A 21,315-nucleotide genomic window follows, 5' to 3' on the forward strand; every position below is an offset into this window, starting at 1 on the left:
GCCTACAACCAGAACTTCAGAAAGGAACTGCATTAGTACCCACTTGGGATACATTATGTCACTTCAGTCCTGTACAACCCCTTGTGACCCCATAGGTGGTATCCCACCAGGCTTCTCTGTCAACAGAATTCTGGCAAGAATGTATGTACTGCTTGCTCAATCATGTCCAACTCTGCAACCACAAGGACTACACCATGCTTCCCTGTCCTGCATCTCCCAGAGCTCATTCAAGCTCAGGTCTTTTGAGTGATGCCATCCAACCATGTCCCAGACAGGTGGTCTTAGGTAATGACCACTTTTACATTTCTCAATAGAAGGGGAAAATGGATGAACTAGAATGCTCATCTGTTGTTAAATTTTCATATGTTTAGAATATGGTTGTGTCAGAACTGGTAAAGAAGGCAATTTAGGGGCTTCTCTGGTGGTCTTTTTTTTTGCATTTTCATATTGTTCATGGGGTTCCCAAGGCAAGAATACTGAAGTGGTTTGCCATTCCCTTCACCCTTGGACTGCAAAGAGGTCATAGCAGTCAATCCTAAAGAAAATCTGTCTTGAATTCATTGGAAGGACTGTTGAAGCTGAAGCTCCAATACTTTGGTCACCTAATATGAAGAGCTGACTCTGGAAGAGACCCTGGTGCTGGGAAAGATTGAAGACGGGGAGAAGACGACGGGATGAGATGGTTGGATGGCATCACTGACTTAATGGACATGAGTTTGAGTTCGTGATGGACAGGGAAGCCTGGCATGCTGCAGTCCATGGGGTTGCAAAGAATGGGACAACTGAGTTACTGAACTGGTGGTCTAGTGGCTAAGACAAATGTATACACACACAATGGGATATTAGCCATAAAACAAAAAAATTGAGTCAGTTGTGAGGTGGAAGAACCTAATAGGCTTCCCTGTTGGCTGAGATGATAAAGAATCCGCCTGCAATGCAGGAGACCTGGGTTCAATCCCTGGGTCGGGAAGATACGTTGGGGAAGGGAATGGCAATCCACTCCAGTATTCTTGTCTGGAGAATCCCATGGACAGGAACCTGGTGGGCTCAATAAGGAGGTGATATATGTATACTTAGAGCTGATTCACATTGATGTACAACAGAAACCAATACAATAGTATAAAGCAATTAACCTTCAATTAAAAAAAAGAATCCACACTTCCCACTGCAGGATGCATGGGTTTGATCCCTAATTGGGGAATTAAGATCCCACATGCTGCATGGTGTAGCAAAAAACAAAAGGGGGATGTAAATTGAGGGGCATTGTTATATCAGTTTCATGAAAATAAAACATTAAATTACAAAATTTAAGTGTACCCACATGGAAAGAATATTCCCTTGGCCTTGCCTCTCCCTTCCCTCTCCATGACCTCCCACTGCTCTCCATCTCTGCCACCACAGCTACCCACTCCCACCCCCTAAGCCACACTCATTTCCTGCCTGGAAGATCACAAGGAGACTTCTCTTCCTTTCCCCTGTAGACCTTAAACTTAATGAAGGCAGAGTCCATGTCTGATTTTGCTCATCATAGTCGGGTGTCTGCTCAAAGAGCATAAACAAATGGACAAATGGCTTCCAGGGAGCACAGGTTTCCAGGTTCAGGTGAGGCCCTCACTATCAGCCCCCTGCATCCATGAAGCAACAGGCAGGAGTCAATAGATGCAAGTGACAGAGCTATTCCCTCTTAACCTTTAATTCAGAGGAGGAACAGGGCTACTGCCAACCTGAAGGCTGAGACCTGCCAGGGAAAAGCCCCCAGAGACCTGTGCTTGGGATGCTTGACTGCATCCTGCATAGATGGACTGAAGCTTATTTGGCTAGGGAGTTATGGTCTGCCCCAGGTTGAGTCTTGCAGAGTTTAGAGAAGGTTGGGGTTGAAAGAAACTGAAGGGGCTTCCTTGGGGGTCCAGTGGCAAAACCTGCGAGCTCCCAATGCTGGAGCCTTGGGTTCAATCCCTGGTCAGGAAACTAGATACCACGTGCTGCAACTAAGAGTTTACATGCCACAGCTAAAACCCAGCACAGCCAAATATTAAAGAAACTGATTTTTTTTTTTCTAAATACTTATTTGGCTGCACCAGGTCTTAGTTGCAATACCTGAACTCTTAGTTTCAGCATGTGGAATCTAGTTCCCTGCACAGGGATCGAACCTGGGCCCCCTGCATCAGGAACCGAGTCTTAGCCACTAGACTACCAGGTAGGTCCCCAAAATTTTGCTTTCGCCTTTGTATTAGTTGTTTTTTTTTTTTTTTTTTTTTTTTCTGGCTACTGTAATAAGTTGCCACTCTAATGGCAGAAAGTGAAAAGGAACTAAAAAGCCTCTTGATGAGGGTGAAGAAGGAGAGTGAAAAAACTGGCTTGAAACTCAACAATAAAGAAACTAAGATGGTGGCATCCAGTCCCATCACTTCATGGCAAATAGAAGGGGAAAATGTGGAAACAATGACAGATTTTATTTTCTTGGGCTCCAAAATCACAGTAGATGGTGACTTGCAGTCATGAAATTATAAGACATTTGCTCCTTGGAAGGAAAGCTATGACAAACCTAGAAAGTGTTAGTTGCTCAGTTGTGTCCGATTCTTTGTGACCCCATTGACTAGCCTGCCAGGCTCCTCTGTCCACGGGATTCTCTAGGCAAAGATATTGGAGTGAGTAGCCATTCCCTTCTCCAGGGCATATTCCTGACCCAGGGATCAAACCTGGGCCTCCTGCACTGCAGGCAGATTCTTTACCATCTGAGCCATTAGGGAAGCCCCTGACAAACCTAGATAGCATATTAAAAATCAGAGACATCACTTGGCTGGCAAAGGTCTATATAGTCAAAGCTATGGTTTTCCCAGTAGTGAGAGTTGGACCACAAAGAAGGCTAAACACTGAAAAATTGATGCTTTTAAATTTTGTTGCTGGAGAAGACTCTCAAGAGTCCCTTGAACTGCAAGAAGATCAAACTAGTAAATCCTAAGGGAAATCAACCCTGAATATTCATTGGAAAGAATGATGGTGAAGTGAAGCTCCAATATTTTGGCCACCACATGCCTAGCATGCTGCAGTCAATGGGGTCGCAGAGTCAGATGTGACTTAGTGACTGAACAACAAGTTACCACAAACTTGGTTGCTTAATACAAAGCAAATATATTATCTTACAGTTTTGGAGGTCAGAAATCTGAAATGGGTCTCAATAGGCTAAAACCAAGGAGTGCTAACAGGGCTGCATTTCTTTCTGTGGGCTCTGAAGGAGAATCTGTTTCTCTGCCTTGGCTAGATTCCAGAGGCCACCCCCATTCCTTGGCTGACAACCCTCTTCCATCTTCAAAGCCAGTGATGGTTTAGCAAATCTTTCTGATGCTGCATCAGTCTGACACTGAGTCTCCTGTCTCCCTTTGTGATCTTTGTAATTATGTACATGGAGCCCATCAGATAATCCAGAATGAAGATGCAGATGCTAAGTTGCTCAGTCCTGTCAGATTTTTTAGCGACCAGGTTCCTCTGTCCATGGGATTCTCTAGGCAAGAGTATTGGAGTGGATCCAGGGGATCTTCCCTACCAGGGTGATTGAACCCTCATCTCTTATGACTCCTGCACTGACAGGCAGGTTCTTTACTACTATTGCCACCTGGGAAGCCCAGTCCAGAATGATCTCTCCTAAAAACTATTAATCATATATGTGAATTACCTTTTATCTGCCATGTAAGCTAACATAATGAGAGGTTCTAAGAATTAGGACATGGGCATGTAGAGCATTATTCTGTCTACCACAGTCCCTTAATTCAGCTTCTCCCTAGAGGCTCTGGGTTTATCGGTGAAGCCTTCTGTTTATTAACAGGTACACAGTGTGAGAAACCACAGTCTCTAAAGTCATAGATGGTCATACTTTGCTAGCTGTAATCATATCAGTGAAAATAGAACATGCTACTCTTGCTGGAAGGATCTCAACCCAGGCACGGTGTGTGTGTTTGTGAGTGTGTCTGTGTGCTCAGTCGTGTCCGAGACTCTTCGCTTCTTCACAACCCACGATTCGTAGCCCTCCAGGCTCCAGAGACACGGCCTCTAATTCCAACCCAGATGTAGAGCTCAGTTAAGGAGGTTTCAAATAGAACGTTCTGCGTTCACACTAACATAGTTTCCAAGGAAACAGGACTTCAAGTCCCTTTTCAGCAAGAGCCTGACATTAATACCTTTCATACAGCTGGGCTTTGCTCTGAGCCTCTAAAGTACCGCTTCTGTTAAATTTGACCTGCATTGCCTCACCCCCTCTCCCACCGCTGGTTCCTGGGTTTAGGAATCAGGAGGCTCCGAAACGCTTTTCTCAGGCCGCTTTTTCCCCCGCTGTAGGGCCAACGGTGGGTAGTGGATGGTACAAACGGCAAGATGTAAGTGGGGTGGGGGCGGATGTTACAGTAAATCAGGGAGCGGGGAGGAGCAGACGCCAGCCTGGAGCCCCGTAATGCGAGGGGAACACAGTCCTAAAGACCAACTTCCACTGTCACTTCTGGACCGAGAGCAGCATGTCCTCAGTTCTCGCAAGCACCCCATAAGCGCGGGTTATTATTCCTCCATTTAACAGAGAAGACAGGAGCCTAAGTAACAAGCTTTGCGTGCATGCCGTGCGTGCTAAGTCCCATCAGTGGTGTTCGACTCTGCGAATGTAACCTACCAGGCTCCTCTGTCCATGAGATTCTCCAGGTAAGAATATTGGAGGCGATGGTGACCTCCTCCAAGGGATCTTCTCGACTCAGGGATCGAACCTGCCTCTCTTATGTCTCCTGCTTTGGCAGCGGGATTATTTACCACTAGTGCCACCTGGGAAGCACAAGTAACATAGCTCGTGGCATCAAATCAGAAACTGGCGGACAGGGGTCCCAACTCTGTTCTTTGAACACCAAAGTCAGCGCTCAGGAACCGCGGGCCTTTCCAAGTAAATGTCCGGAAGAGGGGCGCCGCCCTGCATCCGCTTCAACAGACTAACGACCACCACAGCTCTGCTGCCCCTTCAGGCCCGGAGAGATCGCCAGTCTCCGAGGGTAAAACACCAGGCGGCCATAGAAATCACGTCTAGCATGGAGACCAATCCCAGAAAGCGAAAGAGCAGCGGGGCGGGTTTATGCAAAACACACAGGGAGTTAGCCGGAAGGCGAAGCAGTAAAGGAACACAATTTAAGGTCTATTTCCACAATTTTAGTAATTACTATGAATCAGAAATGATGAAAAATTGGTTTTAAGAAAGACTGAACTTTGAGAAAAATCTAATGATTAAGCCATAAAAGTCACCACAACCTAAAAAGCTACACTAAGAGTAAGGCTGGCCCGGAGAGAACCAGGCCAGTATCGCTTCTCGGCCTTTTGGCTAAGATCAAGTGTAGTATCTGTTCTTATCAGTTTAATATCTGATACGTCCTCTATCCGAGGACAATATATTAAATGGATTTTTGGGATTAGGAGTTGGAATAGGAGCTTGCTCCGTCCACTCCACGCATCGACCTGGTATTGCAGTACTTCCAGGAACGGTGCACCCCCTTCGGGGGGAACAAGTTTTAGTCTCAAGAAAAGATCTAATATCTACGTTATTATACGTGCTGTTTTTCTATCGGCAGCACGATGGTAATATACAGGTGTAAGTATTTGCGTCGTAGGAACTTTTATTCAAGAAAAAACGCAAAGCTATTTATAGCTCTTTTTTGGTTTAGAACTTAATGTACAATATTGAGTAGTCGGATTGTACTAAAACCGGTGGGGATTTAACACAGTGCTTACTTCTACTGTGTAGTTTTCGTTTAAGTAGTTTAATTTTTAGCTGTAACAGGCGCGAATAAAGTGAGTCTGAGTTTCTTTTACAGAATCTTGACGGATACTGCTTGGGTCGCACCGGGTGCGTCCCGATAAACATATTTTAAGGTTTTTTTTTTTCGGTGTTTTTCTAAAGCTTTAAATAAAGTACAGTAGTTTATTTTTTCTAACTTTGTAACGTACTTGAGATAAACCATCTGTAAGGATTTCCGTACATGTAATATAATGGTAGTGGTTTCGGTGGTTGGGGCGCCATTTTACGTATATTCGGGGCTTTTTTAGGAGGTTCAACGAGGAAGTCCCTGTCACCCAAAAAACGTGGTGGGGTCGATTCCCCGAGGCCGCAAAGATCACCTGGAGAATAGTTTTTACCACTGCAGTATTCCTGTCTGGAGAATCACAGAGTGGGGTCTCCAAGATTCAGACTCGATTGAGTGACTAGTACTTTCCATTTTCACCGGTATTCCTGTCTGAAGAATCAATTGGGCAGACGAGCCTGGCTGGATATATGTCCGTAGACTCGCCAAAGCCGTCGGGTCCGACTTAGCAACTAAATAACTACAATTTTGAGAATAGTGACGTGCACGTATTAGATAAGTTATTTGCCGTAGGGAAGATATTGAGTACTCAGTGCTTAGTACTCTTTCCAACGGGTAAGTTTCCTGGTCTAGTTCTCTCAACTTGAAAACTCTAGGTGTGTATCTGGCCTTACAGCGAGGAAGGCTTTCGAGCAGAGAAATAAATGGTTGAACGTCTCATAAAGGGAAATCATAGTATTTCAGGGAAAGAGACCGTTCAGATTTACTTTAGGGTCTGTGGGGGGCGGTAATGGTGGTTGTGCTGTGTTTCTGTGGCCTAACCCCCAACTTTGTTCATTTTGTCCTATTACGCTTGAAGTTGAAGCCATGCGCTTCTTCAGTGATTTGAATCGTTCTGATATGACCTCTTTTCTTCTCTTGTACAGAAAACATACATGCTTTAGAGCAGAGGAACAGACTAGGGCTGCCTGGATCCGATATCGTGGTTGAGACAATATGCCTTTTACTCCAAATATAAAATGGTCAAGTTACTGTTCAGATCTCCACAAATAAGTCTCTAGATTTCATTTTTGTAAAAGCAAAACCACCTGGCTGGGAGAATATTTTTACTCTTCCGGTTCTTTAAAGGCCTAGAAAAGGAGTTCCTCCGGATCCGACGAGACGCACGCTGGTGACGCAGGCGCTGCGCCGGAAGTGTGAGCCTTGGGTTCCCGAGCTCCGCTATGGCGGCTGCGGCTGCACGCTGGAACCATGTGTGGGTTGGCACCGACACTGGCATCCTGAAAGGTGGGTAGCGAGGTCGGGCGTCGGGAACTGCGGGCGTCGCCGTTTCGCTGTTCTGACGCGATTGACGTCCGTGTCCCGCAGGAGTGAACCTTCAGCGCAAACAGGCGGCGAACTTCACGGCGTCAGGACAGCCACGGCGCGAAGAGGCAGTGAGCGCCCTGTGTTGGGGTGCGGGCGGCGAGACACAGGTGAGCGACCGCTGACAGTCGGAGCTGGGAGTCGGCCTCGGGCGCTGCCGCATCGCTCTCCTCACCATCCTGTGCTCCTCTGCCCCCAGATCCTAGTGGGCTGTGCCGATGGGACAGTGAAGCACTTCAGCACCGAGGAAGGGAGGTTCCAGGGCCAGAGGCAATGTCCTGGAGGGGAGGGCACGTTCCGAGGCCTCGCCCAGGTCGACGGGTAAGACCAAACCCCTTGCAGAAACGCTCAGGTCGTAGCGAGAGCGTTGAGGCTCCCGCTGGACGACCGAGTAGTGGCGATCAACCCTGAGGTGACATGAGCCTGGTCTGCGTGACATGGACGTTTTTCCTGCCTTCGTCCGTTCATTCCTATAACAAACTTTTATGGAACACTTACTCGATTGTTTATAGGCACTGGGTGAAATGCAAAGGCTTAGGTAAACCAGACACAGTATCTGCCATCATAGAGTTTGCTTCTTCCAGAGTTTTTTGTTTTTTGGCATAATAACCTTTTGGATGACCCTGAGCACGTTATTTAATAGTTTGAAAGTAAAAGTGTTAGTCGCTCAGTCGTGTCCGACTCTGTAGCCCGCCGGACTCCTCTGTCCGGGATTTTCCAGGCAAGAATACTGGAGCGATTTGCCATTTCCTTTTCCAGCGAACCTTCCCCAGTCTCCTGCACTACAGGCGGTATCCTGCAGTGCAGGAGATTCTTTACCAACTGAGCCACTAGGAAAGTTTAGAATACGTTTTTAAATGCGGGCTAACAACCACCAACAAAGTGGTAAAACTCCTAAAGTAAAGAATAGGAAATGCTGGGTTGCAGGCTTAGTTTTCTTCTGAAGGTGAAGAGAGAGGCTATGAACTGACTGTGTAGGTTTGGTGAGGTTAATTCTGAAGGTGAATCTGGAAGGCTGGAGCGGGGGAGGAGGAATATTTGAACTTGGCCTTGAAGGTTGGGTAGAATTTTGACAGGTGGAGAAAGGAGTTAGAGCATTCTAGAAAGAGACTCCTGCCTGAGCAGAGGGCAAGGATTCGTGTGAGGCTACAGGGCACATCACAGGGAAGATAAACAGCATTTGGGGGTTGAAGAGAAGACTCTTGAGAGTCCCTTGGACTGCAAAGAGATCAAACCAGTCAGTCTTAAAGGAAACCAGTCCTGAATATGCATTGGAAGGACTGATGCTGACACTCCAATACTTTGGCCACCTGATACAAAGAACTGCTGGAAAAGATTGAAGGCAGGAGAAGAGAATGACAGAGGATGAGATGGTTGGATGGCATCACCAGTTTGATGGACAGGAGTTTGGGCAAGCTCCAGGAGTTGGTGATGGTCAGGGAAACCTGGAGTGCTGCAGTCCATGGGGTTGCAAAAAGTTGGACACAGCTGAGCGACTGAACTGAACTGGGGGTTGAAGCCCAGGAAACTTTTTTCCCCTTTTAAAAATTTAAGAGGAAGCATTTTAATATAAGATGAACGAGGTAAGTTGGGATTTAAGGTAAAGTGCTTTAAGTGTCATGTTGAGCAATCTGCAGTTTTGTAGCTGGTGAGGCATGATTGGTTTCTGAGCAGGAAACACTGTGGTCAGAGCTGTGAGCCTGCAGGAATGTGCAGATGGATTGGAGAGGGGGCAGTTGGGAGACTCTTGCCACAGCCCAGGAAAACCCAGAGCCTGAACCTAGTTGGGGAGGGTGGGCAGATATGAGAAAAAGCAGAGGGCTTGGGCTGTACAGATCCTGGGGAGAGATTGGCTTGTCTGGTCTGACACCCAGAACAGGGAACTTGAGAGAGGAAGCTGGTGTTTGATTCTGACCAAACACTAAATCCAGAGCAGTCCCATTTCAGTGCTTTCAGAGCTCTGACTCCTGGTGACCACATCAAGAAAGACGAGCAGGGCCAGGTGCCCCAGGTGGAGCTGTGGGGTAAAGACTGTGCTTTGCAGTATCACAGTCTTGATTGCAGCTCTGATTCTGACATTTATAGCTAAGTGGCAAATCTTATAATTTTTCATAGCTTCTGTTTCCTTACTTTTAAGACCAGTAAACCATTACCTTGATGAGGAAATTAAGTAACAGCCATGAAGCCCCACCCAGACCTGAGTTACCTAGAGGCTTCCTTAGGAACAGGGCTGGTAGGAGGGAGTCTGCTGCTACTGCTAAGTCACTTCAGTCGTGTCCGACTCTGTGCGACCCCATAGGTGGCAGCCCACCAGGCTTCCTGTCCCTGGGATTCTCCAGGCAAGAACACTGGAGTGGGTTGCCAATCTCCCTCTCCAGTGCATGAAAGTGAAGTCGCTCAGTCGTGTCTGACTCTAGTGACCCCATGGACTGCAGCCTACCAGGCTCCTCTGTCCATGGGATTTTCCAGGCAAGAGTGCTTGGAGTCTAGTTCATATGAATTTGGGGGTGGGTCGAATGGGGACAGAGAATACCATTTACCCTGCTCTTTTAACTCTATCCTCCCTTTGCCTGCAGCACCCTCATCACATGTGTGGATTCTGGGATTCTTCGAGTCTGGACTGACAAGGACAAGGAGGCATCCTCTGACCCAGTGAGGCCCCCCTCATCCTGATCCTGATGGTTGGGGAAGGTGGGGCCCAGGGTAGAGCCAATGAAAGCTTTGGGGGAGGAGGACTAAGGATCTGGAAGTGACTCTCATCTTCCCTCTCTCATTCTTTTCAGGTCCTGGAACTGAGGGTGGGCCCTGGGGTATGTAGGATGCGCCAAGACCCAGCACGCCCCCACATCGTTGCCACAGGTGGGAAGGAGAATGCTCTGAAGGTGTGGGACCTGCAGGGATCTGAGGAGCCTTTGTTCAGGGCCAAGAACGTGAGTGATGGTGGGTGGAGAGGACCTGGGTCCGAATTCCCAGGAGTCGAGGCCACTGATTATGAATTGGAGATCAGCTGGGTTTTAGGGGATGATGACAGAGGGCAGAAGGAAGGGACACACTGAGCCCCTCCCAGCTCTGTCTCTCATCTACCGACCCCACCAGGTACGGAATGATTGGCTCGACCTGCGGGTTCCCGTCTGGGACCAGGACATACAGTTCCTTCCAGAGTCACAGAAGCTCGTCACCTGTACAGGGTACCACCAGGTAAGGCACACATCTCACCCCTAACTTTTTCTGGGCTCACACAGCTTCCTGGAGAAACAGGAGGCTTGCGCTTTGCAGGCTCGGTCCCCACCATTTGGCACAGCCACTGTTCTCGCCATCCTGGTGTCATCCCTGAGCTCCCAGAAGAAGGACCACTTCCCCAGTTGAGTGTTCAGCCAAGTGGCTAAGCCAGTGACCTTCGCTTACTACATTCTAGGAAGGAGTTGCTTGAACTGTGATTCTTCTTTTTCTTCCCACCTGGAAGAGAGAAGGGAGTGTCCCCTTCATAGTAGAATCACATGGGGCCCGTGTTATGAGAAGACATGGATGGACTGGGTATCAAGAGAACTGGGTTCTGGTCCTGATGGCAGTCTCTAATTTGCTTTGGGACCCAACCATGACCCTCTAGTATCTGTAATATCTGGTCTCCATTCCTCAGCTGTATAGGAAAGGCCCAACTGGGGATCTTTTCAGCTGGGCCTTTTTTTTTTTTTTGGACCGTACTTCCTGATCCCTGATACTTCCCTGATCAGGGATCAAATCTAAAGTGGAAGTTCGGAGTCCTAACCATTGGACCACCAGGGAATTTGAAATTCTAAGACCCAGGCAGGACTGGGTGGGGCTACATTTGCCCTGCTTCCTCTGCTCTGCATACTGAAGTCTGCTCTTGGTAATACATTTCTGCTCAGAACACATATGAGGGCTTCCTCTCTCCTTCCTGTCCAGGCTTAACTTTTTTCTCTGTTTGAGTTCAGCAACTCTGACAGTTGGGCCAGCTTGCTTTTCCATCATGAGAGGGGAGTATAGATGGAAAGCTCACATATGCAGACCATGGGGATGCTGCTGCTCCTAGCCTGGGGAACCTCTGTTCTCAGCTCTATATGTTCATGTTCCTCAGCAGCTCTCCTCTACTCCTCAACACTCAGAGAAGAAGGGTGTGTTTCAAATGAGAAAGTTTCTCTGAAAGAGTGGATTGTAAAAGCAGTGTATGGGGTAGGGGGCCTTCCCTGGTGGCTCAGTGGTAAAGAATCTGCCTGCCAATGCAGGAGGCTCGGGTTCAATCCCTGGGTTGGGAAGATCCCCTGAAGAAGGAAACGGCAACCCATTCCAGTATTCTTGCCTGGGAACCCCATGGACAGAGGAGCCTGGTGGGCTACAGTCCATGGGGTCACAGAAGAGTTGGAAACAACTTAGCGACTAAACAACAATAAATGAGGGGAAGTGAAGATGTGGAGGCGTCAGGGGGCTGTGCAGAGTAAAGGCGCTGTTGTGATGCCTCAGTCTTCTCCCAGGTGCGTGTCTATGATCCAGCCTCCCCTCAGCGCAGGCCAGTCCTCGAGGCCACCTACGGAGAGTACCCGCTGACAGCCGTGACCCTCACTCCTGAGGGCAAGTGAGTGTGTAGAGGGCAAAGTGGGGCTTGGGGAGGACTCCAGGGGGCTCCTGCTGACCAACCCCATGTGTGTCTCTCTGGTCTCCTCCTCAGTTCAGTAATTGTGGGGAATACTCATGGGCAGCTGGCAGAAATTGACCTTCGGCAAGGTGAGGAGACCAGGGAGCCTTGCGGGGGGGGGGGGGGGGGGCAGAGGTGGGGAGGAAGGGCAGGATTCCCCTCTCACAAGGGGCGGTAGAGCTGCTGAGCCCTCTTTCAGGTGCCAGAACCAGGTTCAATCCCGGTTCTGCCAAAAGCTGTGTGACCTTGGACAAATTACTTTGTCAATTCCCTGTGCCTTAGTTTCTTCACTGAAAATGGAGATGTTAATGGTAACTGCCATGTCAGCATTATGTTAAACGAGGATTAAATGTTGAAAGAAAGTGATTTGAATAGAAAACACTCAATAAATGGTTGTTGGCTGACCAGTTAGCACTGATACCTGCCCCCTTTTTCCAGGGCGCCTGCTGGGCTGTCTAAAGGGACTGGCAGGCAGCGTCCGAGGGTTGCAGTGCCACCCTTCAAAGCCCCTACTAGCCTCCTGTGGTTTGGACAGAGTCTTGAGGATACACAGGATCCGGAATCCACGGGGCCTGGAACATAAGGTGAGAAACCATTCGTTCCTGCCTCTTGTGCCCTCCTCCCTCCCCCATTCTTGTTTCTGTTTCAGCAGACTTGGCCCCTTAAGGTCCCTCATCTCTTGCAGGTTTATCTCAAATCTCAATTGAACTGCCTCCTCCTGTCAGGCAGGGATAACTGGGAGGTAAGCTCTTGGGTCTGGGAATGTGGGAGCTAATGGTAAGGTGTGAGGATATCTCTGTGAAGAGGGAAGGGAGGCATCTGGAACTTAGACCTGAGACTGTCCATCCACCTGCTGGGTATAGTCCTGACAGGGTCATTGCCAAGAGTAACATAGGAGCATGGATGAAGTGAAGTGAAAGACGTTCAGTCATATGTGACTCTTTGTGACCCCATGGACTGTAGCCCACCAGGCTCCTCTGTCCATGGAATTCTCCAAGCCAGAATACTGGAGTGGGTAGCCATTCCCTTTTCCAGGGGATCTTCCTAACCCAGGGATTGAACCTAGGTCTCCCGCATTGCAGGCAGATTCTTTACCAGCTGAGCCACCAGGGAAGTCCAAGAGCATGGATGGGCATGGTTTTTAGGAGCAGGAAACAAGGGGTGGTGCCTGGAGGAATGATTCTCCTCCCTGTGGGTCTGTTATTGTACCTCTGACTCCTGAGGGCTTCTCCCACTCACCAGGATGAACCGCAAGAGCCTCAGGAGCCCAACAAGGTGCCCTCAGAAGACACAGAGACAGATGAACTTTGGGCGTCCTTGGAGGCAGCTGCCAAGCGGAAGCTCCCCGATTGGGAGCAGACCCAAGGCGCTCTCCAAGCCAGACGGAGAAAGAAGAAACGGCCTGGGTCCACCAGCTCCTGAAGAGCTTGTGCTCGCTTTGTAAATAAACAGCTTAAAACGTACCATGACCTTGAGCCTTTTGTGATGGGGAGAGAGTGGTGGCGGCTCCCTGAGCTGGGGTGGTGGGGGTATCTGACGTCACAAAAGCAGGGCCGGGAACCTGCCGGCTGGCGTGGGTGGCACTGAGTGCAGGGCCGCATGCGGGGCCATGGGCTGCTGCCAAGATAAGGACTTTCAGACTTCGGATGAGCAGGCCAAGGAGGCCGGGTCAGAAGGTGGGACCAGAGACACACCAGGGGGCCCAGGGAGCTGGGAGTGGGGACTGGACCACCAGGAGGTTGGACTGGGGAGAGTAGAACTCAGCGGCCTCGCATCCTCTCAGGCACTGATGCGGAGTCGGTGGAGCAACGAGATCGCAGGTCGAACGAAAGTCTTTTGATCACTGTGCTGTGGCGGCGGCTATCCATGTTCAGCCGTCGGGGTTCTTCTCGGTCAACCAAGAGGCAGGCAGTCCAGAATCCAAAGCCGGCGAGTAGGATCCAGGAGTGCGATCAGGAGAGGATCCAGGAGGAGCCGGAGAAGGGGTGACTCCAGCCCTGTTCTCACTCCTCCCCAGCCTTCAGAGAATAAAGTTTCTAACGTGTACCTGCCTATGCGCTTGTGCCTCGGCTTTGGGCACGTAGAGCGCGGGCACCACCAGGGTCGCGGGCTCTTTAAGGCTCCATCCCTGAGGTTGGCCAGTCCCCTGGGCCCCCGGCTCTAGTTCCTTGGAGGCGGGGCCACAGGGGTAGCCTAGCCAATGGGAGGGCGAATTAACACCTGCGTTTTGGTGGAGGGGCGTGTCTCTCGGGATGCCGAGCTCGAAGAGGCGTGGCACCGCCTTCCCGTCATCGGGGGTGGGGTTACGTGTGGGTGACGTGGCGGCTTCCAGTCTTTGGTCGGGTTTCGGCGGCTTCGACTCCAGGGGGAGGAGGCGGTGACGGTCTGGGAGATTATAGCAGTGGCGGCGGCGGCAGGCGGCAGAAAGGAGGTAGGACTCGGTAGGGTCTGGCTGCCGTGCCTGCTCTGGGCCGTTCTTTCCGGGGACGGCGCCGGGCTGGGGGAAGGGAACCAGGGACAAGCGGGCAAGTCCTGCCGGCCCGGCTCGGAGTGAGCGAATACCTCGCTGTCCAATCAGAAAAGCCCCTTTAAGAAGGACGTCGGCGTTAGCTAATCAGTGTTTGCAGACTTCCAGAAGGTGGGACTTGGGCGAGGCGAGGGTGGGACTTCCTGCTTCAAATAAACACCTAGAGATTCCCCCCTCCGCCCACCGACGTGTGTCCCTCTGAGGTGGTCCGTCACCGTTTCTCCCTGAGGAGTCGGAGGAACCCGTGGATACGAGAGAGCCCAGTTAGGGCCTGGGGCAGTTGCAAGGGACGGGCTGGAGCCTCAGGGCCACAGGACCTGGCTCTGGCCCTGCCTCTACTTCAGGGCCCCGGCCCGTGCTGTGGCTGCCGGAACCAAGTTGGAAGAAGAGTCTGAGGAGGGGGACAGCTTGGGCCGCAGAAGCAGCAGGATCCTGTCAGCTGCGGGCCGGTCCCAGGATCTGCGGGTGGCTTCGGGCTCGAAACTCCGTGCCAAGTGCGGAGGGGCCCCGAAGAACTGCTGGTTGGGGCGGGGGATTGGTGGAGAAGGAGGCTGCCTGAGGAATGACACTCTCCCCTCCACCACAGTCCGAGGTTATGCGTCTCAATGATCCCGCGGAAACGCTACGGATCTAAGAACACGGATCAGGGTGTCTACCTGGGTCTCTCAAAGACACAGGTCCTGTCCCCTGCAACTGCTGGCAGTAGCAGCAGCGACATCGCCCCTCTGCCCCCCCAAGTGGCCCTGGTCCCTCCCCCTCCCGACACCATGTCCTGCCGGGATCGGACCCAGGAGTTCCTGTCAGCCTGCAAGTCCCTGCAGAGCCGTCAGGTAAGGACCTGGACTGGGAGAGGCAGAATGAGTCTTATTCAAACCTGGGAGAGGGGATGCTCCAGCACCGTAATTCTTGGGGGAGTCTGATGGAGACCTGGTCTAGCTTGGGATGGTAGGATCTAACAAGCATCAGAGAAAAGGTGGGCTAGCTAATCTAGAGGCAGGGATCCAGACTTTGTTGTTGTTTTATTTAATCAGGAATCTAGGGTTGCTATTCTGAAACGAATATCTCAGGGCGAGAAATGATTACAGTATATTTGGTTTGGATAAGGAACAGGTTCTAGAAAGAGCCTTTATTTAGCTCAGAGACAAACACTTTAAATTCTCATTCCAGTGTAATTCTACCAAGTTTGCTTTGTGACAACGTGGAAGTTAATCTAGTTGGACCTCAGTTTTTATATCTGTAAAATGAAAGAAACTTTCCAAATAAAGTAATTTTAATAAAGTCACTTGGGAGTGCTTTTTTAAAAAATTAGATAGCTTTGTTTTGGCCCAGACTTTCTGAATCCAAGTGGAAACTGAGTGTGATTTTAAATATTTTTACTGCTCAGTTCTTGTTTACAATTGCTCTTCTATATCCTCTCCAAGAGCTTCCTGTTTATCCTCTCAATTCCCCAGTTGGAGGAATAGAATGGTAATACTAGTTACCATTTATTCAGTGCTTATCATGGACCCAGTATTTGGCTAAAATAATTTATAACTCTTATGTTTTTTAATCTTAGCAACAACAAAAGGAGATGTGTAGAACTGTCTCCATTTTACATAAGAGGAAACAGAGATTCAGAGTGATTTAAGTCACTTGTCCCCAGCCCCCCTTCTAGTAAGTGGTGGCATCAGGTTTTGGGTGGCCTGTCCAGTAGAGGATGCCACTAATGCTAGAGGGCGAGTGTAGAGGATGCCTGGGGAATAGTGAAAGCTGGCAGTGGGAAGGAAAAAATTTACTTTTTGATGTTGCCTTTCAGAATGGAATCCAGGCAAACAAGCCGGCTCTGCGTGCTGTCCGGCAGCGCAGTGAATTTACCCTCATGGCCAAGTGAGTTGGGAGAAGTTATGTGGTAGGTTGGCCAGTGTCTGAGGAGATGTAGTCTTGCCTGTGGTGACCTTGGTGGCGAGGACTGGGATTGGTTGTGCTGGTGCTAAGGTGGGAAAGGTCCTCTCCTTCCCTTCCACGGTGTTCTCACTTGTGCTCATTTGCAGGCGCATTGGGAAAGACCTCAGCAACACATTTGCCAAGCTGGAGAAGCTGACAATCTGTGAGTGTTCCTGGACCTTTCAGAGCTGGGGCAATGAACACCGGAGGGCTGAGGAACCATACTGTCTTGAGTCTGGTCTCCGACCTCACCTGTGGTGGCTTCTTGTTTGTCTCTGCAGTGGCAAAGCGCAAGTCCCTCTTTGATGATAAGGCAGTGGAAATTGAGGAGCTAACTTATATCATCAAACAGGTGAGCGACTAGCGATCAGGAGAGTCGGGCATTCCAGTTGCATCACTTCCATCTCTTTCCCTTGCTCTAGAGTCTCAGAGCAAGTTTCTCTGCTGCTGCTGCTAAGTCGCTTCAGTTGTGTCCGACTCTGTGCGACCCCATAGATGGCAGCCCACCAGGCTCCCCCGTCCCTAGGATTCTCCAGGCAAGAACACTGGAGTGGGTTGCCATTTCCTTCTCCGATGCATGAAAGTGAAAAGTGAAAGTGAAGTTGCTCAGTCATGTCTGACTCTTAGTGACCCCATGGACTGTAGCCCACCAGCTCCTCCGCCCATGGGATTTTCCAGGCAAGAGTACTGGAGTGGGGTGCCATTCTAGCCAACTCCAAACATCCTACTCCTCTGTTGTGTCAGTGGTCATCTGCCATGTACAAAGCTGGACACTTAGCACACAAGCATTATGAGGTAGATACCAGCCTTTAAGGGCTTATTGTCTGGAAGAGGTATCCAGTCCCATAAACTCACGCTTACAATGAATAGGCAGCAAGTGGCACAAAAAAGATGGTACAAAAAGATGAATGAGATTCTGGGTACACTGGGAAAGATTTTATCGAGGAGGTGAAAACTGAGCTGATTTCGAGGCTTGTGGAGAGGCAACAGAAGAACATTTGAGACAGAACAAACAGTGTGCACCGGCATGTCTCATAAAAAGGAAAAGTTCAAGTCTTTGCTCAGATGTCATGTGCTCAGGGAGGCCTACGTTGCTGTTTAATACCCCAGCCCCTCCAGCTCTGATCTCCCTTACCTTGCTCTATTTTCTGGTTTATAGCACTTGATACATTCTAACAGTCTCTTTCAAGCTTGTGTCTGTTGTTTGTTTCCTCCCACTTACCTCCTGGACAAAAAAGAAAATAACAAATGGGAATGCCACAAGAGCAGAAATTTTTCTTTCTCTTTGTTCAGGGATGTATCCCAGATACCTGTGACAGTGTCTGGCGTGTAGTGCTCAATGGTTCAGTTGTGTCTGTCTCCTTGCAACCACATGAATGTAGCCCACCAGGCTCCTCTGTCCATGGAATTCTTCAGGCAAGAAGTGGGTTGCCATTTCCTACTCCAGAGGATCTTCCCGACCCAGGGATTGAACCTGTGTCTCTTGTGTCTCCTCCATTGGCAGGCAGATTCTTTACCACTGCGCCACCTGGGAATCCCCTGGCGTGTAGTCCTTGCTCAATACTTGTTGATCAGATGAGTGATCGGCAGCAGATGAGGCTGAAATTGTAGACTGGTAGGTGGTTGTAAAGACCATCATGGGGCTTGCAAAGGAGTATAGAATCACTCTAAATGTGTGGGCTGCAAAGACGATTAGAACCTGGATTCCAGTTCTATCTGCAAGACACTGTTATAGCAGCTCTAACGATATGATTTGCTTCTTTCCCAGAATAATGTGATAAGGATAACGTGAGAAATTGAATGTCCATGGGAGGAAAAAACACCCTGGAGCGTGAATGGGCAGAGAGGTGAGGGTAGAGGCTTGTGCAGTTGTCTGGTATGAAGATGATTATGGCAGAGGCCAAAGGGCAGACACGTTGAAGAGATGCTGTGCTGAATGGAAGAGGGTTCCATCAACTACTGGGGTGTTATTACTCTTTTTTAAATATTTATGTGTTTGCCTGCATTGGGTCTTCGCTGTGACATGTGGGACCTTCACTGCCGTCATGGGGGATCTTTCCCCGCAGTGCACTGATTCTCTAGTTACAGCGTGTGTGCTCAGTAGCTGTGGCATCTTGGCTTAGTTGCTTCAGACCATTTGGGATCTTAGTTCGTTAACCAAGGATTGAACCCAAGTCCCGTGCTTTGCAAGGCAGATTCTTAACCACTGGACCACCAGGGAAGTCCCTGTTGGAGCATTATTGCATAGGTAACCACTGACTGGATTGAGACAGACTTCAAATCCCAGGCCTCACCACTTATGACGGGTAAGCTAGCTTATCCTGGAGAAGGAAGGGGAAAGATCCCCTAGAGAAGGAAATGGCAACCCACTCCATTATTCTTGCCTGGAAAATCACATGGATGGGGGAGCCTGGCAGGCCACCCCCTTTTAAAGAAAAAGGCGATGAGAACAGTACCCACCTTGCAGGGTTGTTGTGAGGCTTCATTGGTTTATTTTTTCAATCCCTCACATTACTGAGTGACTTTTGGCTGCCTGGTTCTGGGGATTCAACAGCAAAGAAGACCCATGTGATCCCTGCCTTTGGGAACTTCGTTTCCAAGTGGGTGAACCAAACAGTATATGCTGCTGCTGCTGCTAAGTCACCTCAGTCGTGTCAGACTCTGTGCGACCCCATAGACGGCAGCCCACCAGGGTCCCCAGTCCCTGGGACTCTCCAGGCAAGAACACTGGAGTAGGTTGCCATTTCCTTCTCCAGTGCATGAAAGTGAAAAGTGAAAGTGAAGTTGCTCAGTCATGTCTGACTCTTGGGACCCCATGGACTGCAGCCAGTAGGCTCCTCCATCCATGGGATTTTCCAGGCAAGGGTACTGGAGTGGGGTGCCATCGCCTTCTCCAAAACAGTATATAAATAAACAGAAAATACAATTTTAGGTGGTGGGTCATCCTATTAAATAAGGAGAGTAAGCTCCGCAGGGTAGGAGCCACGTTATATGGGGTGATCTGGGATGGCATAGCTGAGGAAGGGACATGGAGACCTGAATGGTAAGGAAAAAATTGATCATCCAAAGATTGGAGGGGCACGGTCTAGAAAGTGGGAGTAGCAAAGGGAGAGGCCCTGAGGCCTGAGTGGCTTTGATACATTTGACACATGTGGAAGGGGCCAGCGTGGCTGCAGCACAGCCAGTGAGGAGGAGGCTGGGGGGTAAGGCCAGAGGAGCGGGCAGACCAAGGCCGTGTAGCTGCATCAGCTCGGTGAGGAATGTGGATTCTTTTCTAGATTTAGTGGGAAGCTCTTAGAAGATTTTAAGAGTGGGGATGACATACATGCCCTGTTTTGGGTTTGGAGGGTCACTCTGGTTGTTGTGTAGAAACGGCTTGTTGGGGGCAGACTCTGAAAGGAAGGTCACTTAGGAGGCTCTAGGCGATTTTCGAAAGAGAGGACAGTTTGGACTAGAGTGGCTTTGTTAGAGAAGAAAATGAGTGGACATATTCAGAGTGTATGTTGGAATCAACTGGGTTCTTTGTGGATTCCTTGTAGATTAAGGGAAGGGAGGAATTGAAGATGACTTGCTAAGTTTTTGGTCTGAGCAGCTGGTGAATGGTGGTGCCATTTACCAAAATGGCACAGAGGAAGGCGGAATAGCTTTTCAGGGCAGGTGGAGGATAAAGAGTTGCTTTCTGGGTTAAGTTGAAGAGAAAGTCATAAGCTGCTTAGCAAGTTGTGTGGTGCACGGTAATCAAAGCCAGGGCTGCTGTTCTGTTCACAAGGTCTGAATACATAGTAAATGCTCAGTGAAGGTTGTCATTGTGCTGTGGCGTATAGGTTGGGTTAAGGAGTTGTCAGTATGTGACTTAGAAGCTTTTAGCTTGGGCACCTAAGTGGGGAGTAGTGGCATTTTCTGAGCTCCTAGGGGAGGAGATTTTATGGGGGGAAACCTGGAATACCATTTCGAATACATGGCTGTCAGCAGCAGAAATTGTCCAGAGGACTTGAGAATCCTTGGGGCTGGGGTACTAATTCAGGGGACTGTTGGAGGGATTCTAGAAGTTGCCTGATCTAGTATTTTTTAGCCTATTTTTTGAGCTATTTGTGACCCCTTTCCCCTCCCCCTCCTCTTTCTCCTCTGGTCCTGCCCTGGACCTAGCTGCTCTGGGGCAAGCTTTCTCTGCCACTCCCGGTCAGTCCTTCATCTCCCTTGTCTTGTGAGGCCCTCAGCAGGCAGGATTGGGAAAGCAGAGGATCCAGTGGCCTCGTGTAGAAAGCCTGGCTGTGCTACTAACTCATGTATAAAGTTCGACAAGTCACACCTTTCACTCTTTTGCAATAGTAATTTAAAATATATTAATTAAAATAATTTAAAATATATGTGTGTGTGTATATAAGTCACTCAGTCGTATCTGACTCTTTGCAACCCCATGGACTGTATAAGTCTACCAGGCTCCTCTGTCCATGGAATTCTCCAGGCAAGAATACTGGCATGGTATCTATTCCCTTCTCCAGGAGATGTTCCTGACCCAGGGGTGGAACCTTGGTCTCTTGCCTCCTGACTGTCTAAGCCACCAGGAAAGCCCATATGTGTATATTTGGCTGCACCGGGTCTTAGTTGCAGCATGCAACTTCACTGCAGTTCAAGGTTCATTCTTCAGTCTTCATTGCAGCACACGGATCTTTAGTTGTGGTGTGTAGGATCTAGTTCCCTGACCAGGGGTTGAACCCGGGCCCCCTGCACTGGGAGTGCAGAGTCTTAGCCACTGTCCCCCAGGGAAGTCCCTGCAGTAGTAATTTTTTATTTTTTTATTTTTATTTATTTTTTTAGTAGTAATTTTTTAAAAGGAATTGTGTATATAAAAAGCATTTCGTTAATGTTTGAAGGACTCCTCCCATCTCCTGAGTACAACACAGATGCTTTTTGGTCAGCACGCTCTGGGTCTGAGATTCTGGCCTTTTAAGGGGTCTGTGGCCATGAGCAGTAGTGAGCAGGGCAGTAGGGTGGAGGGAGTAAACAACTCAGTTCTTTACAGACAG

The 21,315-nt window shown here is 49.3% G+C and overlaps 3 protein-coding genes and 1 non-coding gene across 10 annotated transcripts in view; all 4 read left to right on the forward strand.

The window, feature by feature from the left end:
* The first annotated feature begins 5,324 nt into the window (after positions 1-5,324).
* On the forward strand, positions 5,325-5,515 carry LOC113886601. The gene has a single exon (XR_003509488.1). It is a non-coding gene; the product is annotated as a U2 spliceosomal RNA (small nuclear RNA).
* Positions 5,326-13,301, forward strand: WDR74 (WD repeat domain 74). Of its 5 annotated transcripts, XM_027532196.1 has the most exons (13): positions 5,326-5,611; positions 6,749-6,844; positions 6,951-7,109; positions 7,191-7,297; positions 7,387-7,508; positions 9,764-9,839; positions 9,971-10,117; positions 10,284-10,385; positions 11,678-11,778; positions 11,872-11,927; positions 12,277-12,422; positions 12,506-12,580; positions 13,081-13,301. In XM_027532196.1, exons 3-13 carry the CDS (start codon positions 7,046-7,048, stop codon positions 13,258-13,260), a joined length of 1,176 nt encoding a protein of 391 aa, XP_027387997.1. In that variant the 5' UTR covers positions 5,326-5,611; positions 6,749-6,844; positions 6,951-7,045; the 3' UTR covers positions 13,261-13,301. The 5 variants fall into 5 exon arrangements, with proteins under 5 accessions (XP_027387997.1, XP_027387996.1, XP_027387999.1 ...); XM_027532195.1 differs by having other exon boundaries at positions 6,749-7,109; XM_027532198.1 differs by having other exon boundaries at positions 6,749-7,109; positions 12,524-12,580.
* A 96-nt stretch (positions 13,302-13,397) lies between these two features.
* On the forward strand, positions 13,398-13,884 carry LOC113886264 (testis-expressed protein 54-like). Its single transcript, XM_027532335.1, has 2 exons — positions 13,398-13,514; positions 13,622-13,884. Exons 1-2 carry the CDS (start codon positions 13,448-13,450, stop codon positions 13,825-13,827), a joined length of 273 nt encoding a protein of 90 aa, XP_027388136.1. The 5' UTR covers positions 13,398-13,447; the 3' UTR covers positions 13,828-13,884.
* Positions 13,885-14,129: 245 nt separating this feature from the next.
* Positions 14,130-21,315, forward strand: part of STX5 (syntaxin 5) — a 28,368-nt gene continuing 21,182 nt past the window's right edge. The window contains exons 1-5 of one of the 3 annotated variants that reach the window (XM_027532330.1): positions 14,130-14,269; positions 14,952-15,195; positions 16,161-16,231; positions 16,396-16,451; positions 16,570-16,640. In XM_027532330.1, coding sequence (XP_027388131.1) covers positions 14,971-15,195; positions 16,161-16,231; positions 16,396-16,451; positions 16,570-16,640 — 423 coding nt within the window. In that variant the 5' untranslated portion in view covers positions 14,130-14,269; positions 14,952-14,970. Of the gene's footprint in view, positions 14,270-14,311; positions 15,196-16,160; positions 16,232-16,395; positions 16,452-16,569; positions 16,641-21,315 lie in introns of those variants that run through there. The other 2 variants (XM_027532332.1, XM_027532331.1) reach the window with 2 other exon arrangements.

This window comes from Bos indicus x Bos taurus, chromosome 29, assembly GCF_003369695.1.
Source record: "Bos indicus x Bos taurus breed Angus x Brahman F1 hybrid chromosome 29, Bos_hybrid_MaternalHap_v2.0, whole genome shotgun sequence".
In the NCBI taxonomy this organism is placed as follows: Eukaryota; Metazoa; Chordata; class Mammalia; order Artiodactyla; family Bovidae; genus Bos; species Bos indicus x Bos taurus.